General features: G+C 39.3%; 1 protein-coding gene across 8 annotated transcripts in view; it reads left to right on the forward strand.

Moving 5' to 3' along the window:
* The window catches only part of vav2 (vav guanine nucleotide exchange factor 2), a 254,659-nt gene extending 239,848 nt beyond the window's left edge, over positions 1–14,811 (forward strand). For 4 of the 8 annotated variants that reach the window (XM_011481992.3, XM_011481994.3, XM_011481993.3 and 1 more), the window contains 12 exons: positions 504–592; positions 1,263–1,276; positions 1,421–1,439; positions 1,742–1,869; positions 5,846–5,917; positions 6,009–6,070; positions 6,265–6,381; positions 6,841–6,928; positions 7,026–7,149; positions 10,519–10,608; positions 10,981–11,135; positions 12,874–14,811. In XM_011481992.3, coding sequence (XP_011480294.1) covers positions 504–592; positions 1,263–1,276; positions 1,421–1,439; positions 1,742–1,869; positions 5,846–5,917; positions 6,009–6,070; positions 6,265–6,381; positions 6,841–6,928; positions 7,026–7,149; positions 10,519–10,608; positions 10,981–11,135; positions 12,874–12,921 — 1,006 coding nt within the window. In that variant the 3' untranslated portion in view covers positions 12,922–14,811. The remainder of the gene's footprint in view (positions 1–503; positions 593–1,262; positions 1,277–1,420; positions 1,440–1,741; positions 1,870–5,845; positions 5,918–6,008; positions 6,071–6,264; positions 6,382–6,840; positions 6,929–7,025; positions 7,150–10,518; positions 10,609–10,980; positions 11,136–12,873) is intronic. The other 4 variants (XM_020707823.2, XM_020707824.2, XM_011481996.3 and 1 more) reach the window with 2 other exon arrangements.
* Positions 14,812–15,094: the final 283 nt, after the last annotated feature.

A 15,094-nucleotide genomic window follows, 5' to 3' on the forward strand; every position in this document is an offset into this window, starting at 1 on the left:
TTTTTCTTCTTCTTTTTTCCCCACAATCGTTTTTCGTGACAGTTGCAGATAGATCAATATAAAAGCTACATTTTCCCAAATGTCTGCATAAAAACACTCCTTCTCAAATGAGAAAATCACAGTGGGTTTACCCAACTCACACCATGGATCACTTTCACCTCTATTACAGTGAGCTGGCTAAACAGCCCCCTTGTATTGACCCCAGAGTTTCATGGCATTGCTGACCTAAATGCAGTGCTGGTAGAAGCAGGGACCAGTGTTGTGGATGCTAATTAGTGCTCCAGCCCCAAAGGATTGTGATTTATAGCACTTACTACTGTACATGGCAGTGTGCAATGCACGCTCTATTACAAGCCCCCGTTACAAATACTCTCTCTACTCTTACAGTAGAGCAAATTTATTTGGGGATTTCATAGAATCAAAGAAGAGGGAAGGTTGTAGTGTGTTTCTGAGGCATTTCCTTTTGCTTTGCAGATGTTTAAATCAATGTGTGTGTTTTTCAGAGGCATTTTCTATCAGGGCTACTACTGCACTCGCTGTGGAACCGGAGCTCACAAAGAGTGTCTGGAAGTGGTCACCATCTGTAAAATCAGTAGGTGTTTCCTTTTCACATGCTAAGCAGTTTAGTTTTCTAGGTCAGGGAGCAGGGCTGCGCAACATTGAGATGAAAACTCTGCAACATTCATCATTGATATGTGAAACATGAATGATGACTGCTCTAATTATCCACAAGCTTAACCTGCTGTCAAAGAGCGCAGTCCCTCTTTACCCAGCAGGAAGGTAGAAAGGTGGGAGGGTGGGACTAATTCATTTTGTCATGGATTTGGTAACAAAGTAGGGAACAGCTACTGGGAGTCAGGAGGAAGCATCTTTTTCATGTCCAGTTGTTCTGTTTTTTTGTAAAAAAAAAAAATCACTTGAAGGGCTGTGACCTTAAACACAAGTCCATTGAAAATAACACTACGGTGACATTCTTTACTTGATGTTTTATCTATATTTTGAAAAATAAATTGATAATTTTCCTAAACCAAAACCAATTCACTACGGCTAAAGAAGCTTAAAACTAGAATTTTATATATTTATGAGCTCTTTTCTGATTTTATTGTAACTTTAAGCTAATAAACTTTCTTTCATCTTTTTCAACTACATAAAGTGCAATAGTTCGTGCATGCAAAACAAAGACTCTTGACATTCAAATCTTATTCTGGAATTTTCTTTTGATGTTTTTTTTTCTCATAGTGGTTCTGCTTTTTGTTTTTCAGACCCTCATGACTTGGTAAGTAGTATCTTCATTAACCATTGATTTCCTTTTCAGCATGTGTCCTCATCACATGCAAACAATAAGTGAAAGTAAAGCTTAAACTTTTTAACAGATGTTTGATTCCTTTTTTGCTTGTTTGTTTTTGTTTAATTCCTACAGGAACCTGGATTGTCACCAGGTAAGAAGTCCTCTTGCTTCTTGAAGTGTGAGAAATGCTCTCCAAGCTGTCAAGCAGGGATCACAGCTTTATGTTGCCATCTAGTGGAATTCTTCATTAAAAGCAGTTGATTAAGAAATTTGATATATTTCTGTCAAATGTTCTGTTGTGTTTTAAAGTAAGAAAAGTAATGTATTATATGCTTATAGGCAGAAACAAGGATACCTCTTAACGTTTGACTAAAACATGTTTTTTCATCTCGTCTACCTTAACTTTTGTTATAAGTCTCAACTATTTACTGACAGCACTGATCTGTTTTCCAGGTCCAAAGATGGTGGCAGTGCGGAACTACCATGGCACATCACCTCCTCTAGGGAAGACCCCACTGTGTTTCCAAACAGGAGAAATTATTGAGCTGCTCAAGGGAGATCCAGACACCACATGGTGGGAGGTACTTCAAGTCAATCATTTGGCGAGAAACCTCTCAACTGCTTTGAAAAGGAAGAAATGAGCACCGTTAGTTGCTAGTTGGACAGACTGCATAAACAGTTTCCAAGAACAGTTAATTAGGGAAACATAAAGGTCTAACGACTTTTTGTTGTTGTTTATTTGTTGTCGACCTATAGTTGGGATCACATAATTTCCCATAATGCCAAGAAAGAAAAAGAGAAAGTTATTATTTTTCTACAAAATTCTTATTTATGTAGGGCAATGCACATTGATAAACAATTACGCAGACTGTAAATATACCAGACTGTAGCATTATTTCCTGTTTCTACTTGATGCTTTTAAAAACATAAACAGCCTATACAGAAAAACTGTTATCTTAATCTCCCCCACCTGACAAAATCCTCTCCATCCTCCTCACTCACACCAACCATCCTCATGTCATCCTTCTCTACATCCATAAACCTCCTCTGAGGTCTTTTCATCAAATCAGAGGTTTTAAACTTTTTTTGACACCGGGGCCCATTTTTCCCTGTGCAAAGTGATTCGAGGCCCATTCAAATATTCACATGTTAATTTAAATTGATCTATGTCTTGTTTGATTTGTATTTAATATTTAAATCAAGTCCTTTTATGGTTTATCAAAGTAAACCTTGTGGGGAAAAAATATGGTGCAATGTGATCATCTCTAAGACATTTATAGTCACACTGAACAGGTAAAGCAGGGTCGTCATGCTTAATAGAAATTAGAAATCCAAAGATATTTATAAGGTATTTTGATAAATAAAATGTTGTGGTCATAAAACAAGCACACTTAAAATTAAAGTTTCAAATTAAATAAACTGTAAATGACATTTAAATAAAGTGCTAATTAAAATGTTAACTTATAACCTGCTGATGAACTATACAAAATAATAGTCTAAATTTTTGTGCTTGATGTTACCTCTCTATCACAAATTAACAACAACAGTCTGTTTTTAAACCAACTAGATGGTTTTAATTTCACAAGCAAACAAGTGACTGAATGATCCCGGTGATGGTCAGAGGGACCGTAGGCGCGAACTGGAAGCCACGCCTCTACCGTCACCAAGTATGAATGAAGACTGAATGAATAATGGACACATTGTAAGCGCTTTGAGCATCTAGAAAAGCACAGATAAATCCAATCCATTATTATTATTATAACTTTCAGATTGTGATGCAAATCCTAGTCTTCTCATTGTATTTGAGCTTTTACATGGCAGCTGCTCATTACTTGACCATGTGAACTAGGTTTGAGTACGGAGCCTTGTACATTTTGTAAGTAAAAAAAACAAAACAAAATGTGGTTTAGACATGTCCAGGAGACCAATAAAGGATTTGTGGGATTTGAACCTGAAGATCAGTTCAGAGGAGCATTTTAAATAAGCTGCCTTGGGAGACGTCATGTTGTAATTTGTCAGATCACTCTCCCCCTCTCTGCACCATTGCCCATTTTATTGATTGTCTGTTGGTCTAACATTAGCAGTGCTGTTCCTGCAGACCTTCTGGTTTATTGTTGTAGATGATTAAAACTCTACCTTGCTTCAGGGTCTGTCAGTGCTGAGTCACAGGTTTTACACACTCATATGGAGCTCACTCTTCCGGGGATGATTCAGGGCAAATCTCTGATGCCACAAATTTATTTTAGCCATTAAACTCGACAGGATGGCATTTTAATACCTTTGTGTGACTTGAAAGAGTGAACTGTGTCCCAAATCAGCTGCTCCAGGCAGCAGGAAGTGAAGACACTTCAGCTCCGACACTGACCTGTAATCTCGACGAATGTGTTCCTGCTGAGAACATTAGAGATCACATTAAATATATTATACATTATTTAACATATAACAATATGGGACCTCTCAATCTTTCTTTATTGTCCTGGTATTTCCTTATAGAAGAAGAAGAATCCCTCCTTTTGGTTAACAGTGGTAATTTCTTCTTTAACCTCCTGAGAACCGAGGAAAAAAAGTGTCTTAAAATTTCTGTGTTTTTGTGATTTCCTATCCATTTGGGCCTAAATAATCACCTTACAATTTTAATTTTTTTAAAAATGTTTTTTACTTTAATTTCCCAACACGTCCACTGTAGAGGACAACGGGACGATATTTCTGTGAAAATAGAAGTCAATTTGGAAAATCAGAAAAAAGGAGCAGACTAAAACTTTAGAGTGATATTTACCCAAAAACATTAAATTTTGTTCTAAAACAATAAAATTCTGCATCACTCTTTTGTTACTTGTTGGACCATCTGCTACAGAGGAAGATCGACCGGTAAATTGAGAGCTTTGTTTTTCGGCTCAGCTCTCTCACCACAACGGACCGGAACAGCAACCGCATAACTACGGACGCTGCCCCGATCCGCCTGTCGATCTCATGCTCCTGTCTTCCCTCACTCATGGACAAGACTCCAAGATATTTAAACTCCTCCACCTGGGGCAGGGACACTCTACCCACCGAGAGATGGCAAACTACCTTTCTTTGGTCGAGAACCATGGCCTCAGATTTAGCAGTGCTGACCCTCATCCCGGCCATTTTACACTCTACCACAAACCACCCCAATGCATGCTGGAGGTCCCGGCTTAATGAAACCAACAGGACAACATCATCTGCAAAGAGCAGAGATGAAACTGTGGTCCCCAAACCAGACCCCCTCCGGCCCCTGCCTGTGCCCTAGAAATTCTGTCCATAAAAACTATGAACAGAACCAGTGATAAAGGGCAGACCTGCTGGACTCCAACGTGCACCGGGAACAGGTTTGACTTACTGCCGGCTATGCAAACCAAGCTCTTGCTCCGGTCATGCAGAGAGCGGACAGCCCTCAGTAAGGCTCCCCGGACCCCATACTCCCATAGCACCCTCCACAGGATACGGGGGACGCGGTTGAACGCCTTCTCCAAATCCACAAAACACATCTGGACTGAATGAGCGAACTCCCGCATTCCTTCCAGCACCCTAGAGAGGGTGTAGAGCTGTTATACTGTTCCACGACCAGGAAGGAAACCGAACTGTTGTTCCTGGATCTGAGGTTCGACTACCGAACCGACTGTCTTCTCCAGTACTGTGGCCTATAGACTTTCCTAGAGAGGCTGAGGAATGTGATTCCCCGGTAGTTGGAACAAAATTAGATCAAAAACAGATCCTCAAAAATGTTATCAATGTACTGTGAAAAGTACGAGATTGAACTCCGGTATTCACAAACTTTGGTGTCATCTTGATAGGCAGGGCGCCCTGGTAGCACAGGTGTAAACCTGTTATGATGGACAAAAAAAAATCATTTTCATTATTTCTTCCTGAATCTCATCCTTTTTATCATCTGAAAGCTCCAAATCTGAATCTCTCTCAACTATCTGGTATAGAATCCTCTCTGATTCACTTTTTCATCCTAAAATCATGTACAGTCATTAAATACATTAAAATGGTCCCGGACATTCATTAAATGCCTGCTGTTTTAAAACTGAAAACATGAAACTTTTTTCAGATCTAAAAATATTGTTCCTAACATGTTTATGACCAAGAATATATATAATTATCATGGTAAAAAAAGGAATAGATACATAATATTTGACTTGCCTTTCACCTTTCCATAAAATTAGGTAAATGGCATGGAAGCCATCTTTGTAGAGGTAAAACTTAAAGTTCCCAGCATGCAAACTCATCACATGACACATCAATGGAAAGCCCAGGAAAGGCATCTTTTAATTCCTTAGAAATATACAAGTAAACAAAATGTCCATTATAGAGGACATAAGTGAATGGGCCGGGTCTCAGGAGGTTAAGACAGTTTTTATTCCCATAATATCACCAGCAGGGGGCAGCATAGCTTTACAGTTTAAAATGAAACAAATACTAGGATCAAATTAAAGCACGGATTTATTTATTTGTTTCTTTGGCATGACAAGGATATATATGTTTTGAGTTGCGTTCTGAAGAGCCTCTTTGTACCTTGTTTTTAACTTGCAGGGAAGGCTTATTCAAACACAAAAAAGTGGATTTTTCCCCAGTTCCTGTGTAAAACCTTGCTTGGATCCAAAGGTACAGTTCTCATGCACAGCCGGAGCTCAGGCATGGCAGCTGGTCTTACCATCTTTGACTTTCTGTTGCATTTTCTGTTTTATTATGACAGCCCTTTCAGTCAATATCCTACAGACAGTCATCAAGGGAATCAGACTACTATGGATATCCTTGGTAAGACCCTGAATCTCATTGTGTGTTGCTCTGCCATTAGCCCAAGGTTACAATCCAGTAATTTAGTGCAGGTCTGTTAAAGCACTTTAACCATTTAAAGGAGTTGTTTTACATTTTCAATTTCAGGGGGTGTTCATTTTGTCATTTGGTAGCATGAACTCAGAGGTCACATCTTTAATTTTGTTTCTCTGAAGGTTTGCGGGAAACATGGAGCGCCAGCAGGCAGACAACCTTTTAAAATCCCACAGCAGCGGAACCTACCTTATCAGAGAGAGGACAGCTGAGGCGGAGAGGTTTGCCATCAGCATCAAGTGAGCATTTCATATCCTACTGAACAGAAAAATGTCATGGCTTTTTTTTTTTTTATCCATTCTTCACAAAATGCCTCAACAAGCCCCATTCTGCTACTTTCTAAGTATCTCTTAGCTGCAGCCAATTATTATTCCAACACTGTCTTAAAATGATTTCTGTTGGCAGAAATCATTTTCAAATTTCGAATGCGTTTCTCTCCCCTGAGAGACGCATTCCAGAGATCTGGAGAGAGTGGATCACAGGTGCAAGTGAACTATAGTTGGTAACCGTCATTTTATTTTGATAAACAAAAGTGACAACCAGCTCTAACTGTTGGAAAAGAATTTATTTATAATCCATGTTTTATGCAGAAACATCTTGAGCAACTGATGCTTAACAGGCCAAATAGAGTGTGCAGTAGTTTTAGATATAATTGCATTAGATGGACCGATTTAATCAAAAGCCTTTCATTTCTGAAGGTTCAATGATGAAGTAAAGCACATCAAAGTCATAGAAAAGGACAGCTGGATTCACATCACAGAGGCTAAAAAGTTTGAAAGTCTTCTGGTAAGAAATGTAGCAAAAATCCAACAAGGATTAAGAACAAAATGTTAACTTTTTAAAGCAGATGAATTTCAGTATATTTTGTTGTTCTATCCTACAGGAGCTGGTGGAATATTATCAGTCACACTCACTGAAAGAAAGCTTCAAACTGTTGGATACCACACTCCGCTACCCCTACAAGTCAAGAGAGCGTTCGCTAACACGGGCCAGCACACGCTCACCAGGTAAACCCACAGATGTTTCACTGGTTTGTGGTTCTTTCAGTCACTCTGCCAAAAAACATTTGGCAGCCACCATCACTCTGCTGTGTAAACGGACAAATGATGCACAAATCATCCGTCAGCCAAAACTATTACATGGATTCTCTGTTGACAGCTTTGTTTAGGCTCTTTTTTAGAAATCTGGCACCTTAACTAACCATAATGAAGACTTCATCACATACCAATTATATTCTGTTGGCAGAAATGTCCTATAGGAAAGTGAGATAGCATACATGTTGAATCATATGCAGCCGGAAGGGTAGAATCTGTCTGCTGGTAAGAGCCTGAGGCAAATTGCAAATGTCATTTTTTTAGGGGGTCTCCAATATATCACTGAGCATTAAAGGTTCTCCATTTCCTTGCATGATTTCTCTTTTGCTGTAGAAATTTAAAACATTTGACACACAAGAAAACTTTGTGAGCGGTTGTCAATTTAATTACAAGCACACTGATATTTTAAAGAGCTGCCCAGTTGATTTGGTCCTTAACTTTACCAAAAAACCACACATTTCCATATTTTCATGTGGTTTTGTCTCAAACACAAGCCTACTGTAAACGAGTTGCAGCATATTCACCAGAAACTCTCTTCAATTTCTCCAAATTTTTGCTTCCTTAGCATTTTGACCTCTTTTTATGAGATTTTAGGATCTTCACGAAAAAATTGGGAAAATCCTGGTGTTTTAATAGATCTGCAGAATTGCTATGTCTCAAATGCCCTAAATCTTTCTCAAATTCTTTTAAACAAATGTAATTTTTCCAGTAAATGTACGGTATCTTTTGGAAAAACAAGGAGGGATTGGAGACAAAAGACAAGTGTCTGAAATTCTCTTCAGACGTTGCTTAACAAGAGAGATTTGTGCTAATGTCTCATATGTCCAAATTTGTCCCGGATGTCACTCAACATTTTTTTATATGAATTTAGTAAAATTCAACTTGAATTAATATGCATTTTTCCTACTCCAGCATGTTGTAAACTGTCTTAGCTCAGTAAGATATTATTGAAGGACAATATAATGGATTGCTGTACAAGTTGCAACAGACTTATTTAGCAAAAACTAAATGTTTTAAAAGAGCTTCAATAAACTGGTTAGAATTACATCAATTTTCAGATCTGGCCAAAAAAAAAGACCTTGTTGCTTTTTTTATTTCTTTTCTTTTTTATCTCAAATGTGCTAATGTTTACCTAGAAATTAATGTTGCTGTCTTTTTTTTACATCTCTTTCATTCTAAACTATGACATTCTGCAAGTCTTTCAAAGATGAAGAAAGACAAAGAGAAGGGAAGGAGCACAAACATCTTCAAGATATTCCTGCAATTTCTTTTTGTTTTTAATCTGTGAAAAGAAGTCTTTTTTTCTAAGCCAAGGGGGGGAATGCCACAGATGAAACACGCAAAGGAGGGATGATGCTGCAAATTCAGCCAAGAGCACCTAAAATCCTCCAAATGCAGCTGGGGATAAGAGCAAGCAGGCTTTAGGTGGGAGACCCGTTGTTTCCATTATAGATAAATGTGGAGAAAATGCCGCTGTCAGTGTTTTGGAGTGGGACTGCTCTGCACACAGCTATAATAAATCCACTTGCCTCCATGACTGATTACGACCGTTCTCATTTGACTCTGTTTCGATGCTGCTATATACAGGTCCAATTTACAAGCTTAGTCCCTTGCCATGCTGGCGTGCAAAAGTTGCAAGCGAGGGCAGACTAACAGACTGCCTACCTCCCACTCCTTTGTGTCCCCTGGCTGTTTGTTCCTGCCGAGGCTCAGAGAAATCAAGACAAACCAAAGGAGGGAAGAAGGGAACTGGGCAACTGTGTTAAATGGTAAATAGGAAGCGACAAAGGGGAAGTGGGCTAACTCAGAGGTTTGTGGAGCCTGAATTGGTCTTTGTCTCTGTTCATTAGACGGTATGAATGCTGGCCATGACCCTGAACAGGCTTATGTCCTGCTCTGGCTTTAAAGAAATTACCAGCAACCCCTGGAACAGAATTGTAAATTTGACACTGAAAGTTTGTTTTATTTATTTTTTTTCACTGTGGAAGAGCAGTGGGTTTTCTGTTTTTTTTTTTTGTTTTTTTTTTGTCTTACTATGGTGACAGCTGCCTTGCAGGCACAGATTTTCATGAAAAAAACGTGTGAAATTATAAATTTGAATTGAAGCAGCGAGCAGCATTGAATGGCCAGGTGCCACCCGCCCTCACTGGTTGAGCTGCTACTATACATCCCTCACTCTCTCCCTCTGCCCCTGCCACTTCGGTCATGTGTTTTCAAATTGGTGGCTTTTAGGTTGGTTTTATCTCCATAGCAACTGTTTCATGTTTTGGTTACCTGGGGGTGACTAACAGGTCTATGGAACTTTTAGAAGAATTGGCAAAACTAAACTTTTGATTTCCTTGGCTACCGAGTTTTTTTTGTTAACCACGCCTACATTCCCAATAAGTTCATACCATTTGTCATTTCATTAAGTTGGTGCACTCATTCATGTCTTAAATTTTTTTACAATATTCCAGTAAATGGAAATATGCGTCCAACAGCTAAACCCCCCTTTTGGGAGCTAAAAATGACCAAATTTCCAAATTTCCCAAAAAATGACCATCAAGCTGTAGATTTTATGGCTATCCCATAATAATTTCAACACTTCCTGTAGAAATCCCCAACATTTCTGTTTTGGTTTCTTTAGTGGATTTAGAAAAAAAATTTGAGCTCCATAAGAAATGTTTGCCTCTTTGACAGTTTGACTGTGATGTCATCATTTTGGGGTAGGCAGTTCACTATGCCCAAAGTTCACTAGGTGCGTGCAAATTCTGGTGAGTTTTTGAGTATGTGGCGGGGGAAAGATTATTGCTCAAAGGTGAAGCAAAAAATAAGAATTGCAAAAACAATCTGGTCCATATAGTCCAGGGCTCCTGTAAGACATAATAATCTCATCGGAGCTTCTGTCTTTCTCCTTAAATTCAGTCTTTCTGCTTCACTGCTTTGAAAGGTTGGTTGTGACATGATTCCTCTCAAAGTTTGTGAGGCTATGTAACGATGCAGCTTCCAAAGGTATGCTCCACAGAGGAAGAAAACGTCATTTAGCTCATAAATAGAACTGTCATCTCTCATCTGGCTGGAAAGGGATGGTAGAAGTTCAAGAGAGATTAACTTATATTTTCTGCTGCAAGTTCATTTCACATAAACCAAAATAGACTGTTTACATAAATGGGCTCAGATTAAAGAAAGATGCTCACTGGATCCCTCTTTATTATGCTGCCTCTCAGGCTCCAGTTCTGCTTGCATGCTCTCCATCATTTCCTTCTTTATTTTCCTGCTTTCTTTCTCTTCTCCTCCTCTTAGCAGCCACCTCCGCCTCCTACAACTTCTCCTTCCTCAGTCCACAAGGCCTCAACTTCTCCTCCTCTCAGAGCTCAGCTCCCTTTTGGTCAGGTACTTTTCTGCTGTTCCTTTCTTTCCTCACCCTCCTTGCGTTGCACATCATCTCCGGTAATTATTTAATAAGCCTCTGCGTTTTCAACCTCATTATCGCTTCTCTGCGGAACTCTTTTCATTTATGACATTTCTGCTCTGTCCAGGATGACATTTCCTGTCGTTAAGTTAAAGAAACCACTTTTTTCTCCTTTAAAGTAAATATTTGTTATTTTTTTATTCCAACTTCACAGATTGTCATTACAATCTGCCTTGTTGATTATTTTCTTTGCTAACTCGTCAAGCACAATAATAATCTTCTATTCATAGAAGTCGTTTTTTGTGATTTGCTGAAACCTAAAGGACTTATCTTACAACTCTTTCCATTTTCAGTCTTTACTCCTCGGGTGGTCAGCACCGCAGTGGCCAGGTATAACTTTGCTGCACGGGACATGCGAGAGCTGTCGCTGCGAGAAGGAGACATTGTTAAAATCTACAGCAAGATCGGTGGAGACCAGGGCTGGTGGAAAGGGGAGGCCAACGGAAGAGTAAGTGTATATTTCATATAAAGTCAATGCTTGGCAGACACAGATGTAGAGAAATCAGGTTGAAGAGCTCTCCAAAAGCATCGATAAACACATCTCCATGTCTGGGTTCATGAGATCATTCAGAGACAGTACAGTACGGCGAGCTTCACCATCTACTGCAGGAGCTGCGTCTGAATGACGGCTGCTTTCAGCGGTACTTCTGTCTCTCTGTGACCCAGTTTTGCTGTCCCGCATTAGTCCGAGGAGGGAAAAAAGTAAAGATAAGAATAGAATTAGATATCCTTTTTATTATTGTTTCCTTACAAATAAGAAAAATATTATAAAGTTCAGTAGGAGAACAATCAGATTCACCTCCATGTTGATTTTGGACTCTACCCACTGAACACATCATCATATATCAGATTAGAGCCATGAAAAAGAAAGCCTGGAGCGAGATTTGTGGCGCTTTGACATTTCCCACCAGGCGTCTTCATCACGTGCATCAGATGCCTGATGTGAACGTAGCATCAATACAGATGAGAGGCAACAAACCTGGCAGGAGTGCATGAGGCTTTGAACAAAGACAATATTGTCACAAATGACAACATAATAACACACCAAATGTGGTTTTATTTTAGTGTAAAAGAAAACGTTGGAGCAAAAAACATGATCATTACAGGCTCTTATGGGTAAATATAACCAAACGTCAATGTTGGAGCCAAAAGAATTATGGTTTGTACCTTCTATGGTTTATTTGATATGTTAAAAAAGATACCAGTCTGAAGAACCAAAATATCATAACCACTGTTCGAGCAAACAGCCATGTTTTCCTGAAGCTGCCACTTCATGTAAAAACCTACCACTGTTGAAGCTGCAGGACTGGGTTTTGGTTTCCGTCTGTGATTTTTCTCATGATTGTTGGGATTTCCACTTCCACTACATTCAAGTAAGAACAAAAGTGCTAGTGTTGCTGGGAACTTCCTATTATTTCTGCTACATAAGAACCTGCCTCACTATCCCAAAAAGCCAGAGATGTAGTTGCCAAGCAACAGTTAAAGATTCACTCCAATCATCTTTTGATTTACTCTAAACGTGTTCCCGGTGGTCTTTTAATTATAATTATGCCGTTTTTAGGCTAAATCAAAAAACCTGTGTTGATTTCTGGGACAGTTTCTGCAGAGTGGGAGGAGTTCATTCGAAATTCACCTCCAAGTTGTGGGCGGGACCATTGGCACAGTGCAACCCCGCCCCCCTTCCCCTTCCTGTTGCTGAGAGCTTGAAGCAGGGAGTTTGTGGCCTACTCAGCATATTTTCTACATCACAAATACAATCTTTTTTAAACAGCATTTTTCGTCTGCTCCTGATTCACAACAATTTACATCAAGAAATGCAATTTTGAGCTTGATTTTATTTATATATGTCCTCCATCATCAGAAAAATGCCACAAGAACATATTAAAAACATGATTTTCATCAGAGTGGGTCTTAAAAGAAGCATTTGAAGTAGTCTTAAAGAAGATATTTTTTGGGCTAACAAGAAGACAGAGCCTTAGGATGTAAAAATAATACTCATGTTTTGAGGAGTGTGGACAAATAAACTTAGAGTCTCTGCTTAATGCATGCTCAGGTCTAACCTCACCTCTTTCATCTTCCTGCAGGTAGTGTGTTAAAAAAGACAAACAAGTCTGTTAACATCCAGCGTTTTATCTGGCTAATATCAAAGAGAGCCGGTCTTTGATGATCACTGTTTCATGTTGCAGATTGGATGGTTTCCCTCAACATACGTGGATGAAGAAGGAGTGCAGTAAGGCGTGGATGTTGGTCGACCAGCTCCTGTGAAACGGGAACCTCAGTCTACTGTACTTAGAGAAATGTGACTCCCTCCACCAAAAAACAAAAAAGAACACAAAGAAGGAATTTTTTTTGTTGCTCTTATTGCTGGATGCCCATTTTTCTGTGAGAATTTCTTTCTCTGTTTCTCTGTCTTCAATTATGCATCAGCTTTTGTTTTTTGCAGGATGTCCTGTTTTATTTATGTACAGGAAAGAAGAAAAACAAGTGTCTGCTGACCTTTCTGCGCTCTGCACAGACTTGGCAGAACGAAGGGCAGCACAGAAACTGACTGTTGATAGCTTTACTTTGAAAAAGTATCCCCTCTGATGCAGGTCTGTGCAAGGTGAGCTAATTGTACAGCATAGATAATTTATTGAATAGAGATTATTATCATTACTAATGATTATTGCGGGGAAGTTGGGTTAAACAAAGACTCAGATCAGACGGGCTAGGAGAAAAAAAAAAGGTGTTTTCATGTCCAGAGATTTTGCCTTAGTTGTCATGGTGATGCCTTGTGGGCGGACACCAGTGGAGGGATTCTAATTTGTGGACTGGTTTTACTTCTCTATGTATGCATGTGCAGCCCACACACACACACATACATGCACAAGCACACACTCCAATGTACAGTACGGTGCCTTCGAAGAATGGTTGAACCTCAGCATCCACAAAAGGACAGCCCATCCACACTCAGAGGACTTCACTGAAGAGAGCAGAGAGGCACTGATGAAACCCTGTGGGGACAGCTCACTCTCTGAGACCTCCAACCCCATTCCTCCACACTACTGGAGGCTGGATGGGACAGCTGGAGGGGTCTTTTTTAAGCCAACATCACATCTTGGTGTCAAGTCTGTGGGAATGCTCAGTTCAATGCAAAATGGAGTCATCAAGATGTTCCCACTCTTTTTGTTTAGTGTCATTGATTTGTTGGTTCCTACACTGAATCTGTTTCTGTCTGAAAGTTCAAACCAATTTTCTTTTCATTTGAAGCCAAATTTTCAGCCATGTGTCTGGATAACATGGATCATGGATCTGATAACATGGATCTGAAAACCTGTTATGATCTTGCCTTACTTGTTTAGTTTTTACAGATAATCAGGTGACTTGCTGTTTCATTCATTTTCTGTGTTCAGTTCATTTTGGTTCAGCATTGAAAGCTTTTTTTTTTTTTTACTTAAAAGGAACCTTTGTGGGCTCCACCTAAATCCACCAACTGAGTTTTTTAACTGTTTTCATTGTGTTCTCGTTTTATTTCCCTGCTGTGGTTGAGAACTTCACAGACGCACTGCCGTTTACACCACAGTGCGCTGCAGACCGTTTTTTCGGCTGAAAGCATATTCCGTCAGTTGACTTTTTCATTCCAGAAACTCTACATGAATATTCAATTTCATTTCCAGCTCCGGTAATGTGGCCTTACCTCCAACATTCAGATTTTCCACAAATACATTTCCACCTTGATGATACGTCATGAAAGAAAAGGAAGTTAAACTACTGTCACACATCCCCTTTGAGAAGTAAAGTGCACATCCTGTCAGTTCCAGCAGGTTTAAGGTGACAGGAGAAGCACAAGGTGCTGATTTGTTTAGTTTCTAAACTTGTTGAGTCGTGCTCCTGCACCGGCAGAGTCCTGCCGCTGTGTGTGGGGGACACACGGGATACTTCCATGTTGTCTGCTATGGTGGTGGGGATTCAGTCGCTTTTTTTATGTGGTGGATAAAAACCCATTGCATGTGATTATTGATATGTCAAATCCTGTCAGTTCATCCTTGGAAAAAATGTGTACTTGATCGTGTACATTTTTTTTGAATGGTTGAGTATTTTCAAATGAGGTCTATCATGAAAATAAATATCTCTTTTTGAATAAACTGTTGTCCCCTCACTGTTTCACCCGCTAAGTCCAGGTAATGAACGTATAAAAATTTCACATCTCGATTTATAGATGAAAAGTCAGAATCTTTTGACTCTCAGATTAAAGCTCATCTAAAAATGAAATTGGAGCCAAATCTGTTTATCAAGAATCTGGATTTAATCCAAGGAAAAAAATTCCAACTTTTACTGCAAACTCAAACACCTTTGTTCTAAAGGCCAATGTTTATGCCCCTCAATTGTTTTCTTGTATTTGAAATTCAAATTAAGAACAAGAAGAGA

This window comes from Oryzias latipes, chromosome 12, assembly GCF_002234675.1.
Source record: "Oryzias latipes chromosome 12, ASM223467v1".
NCBI lineage: Eukaryota > Metazoa > Chordata > Actinopteri > Beloniformes > Adrianichthyidae > Oryzias > Oryzias latipes.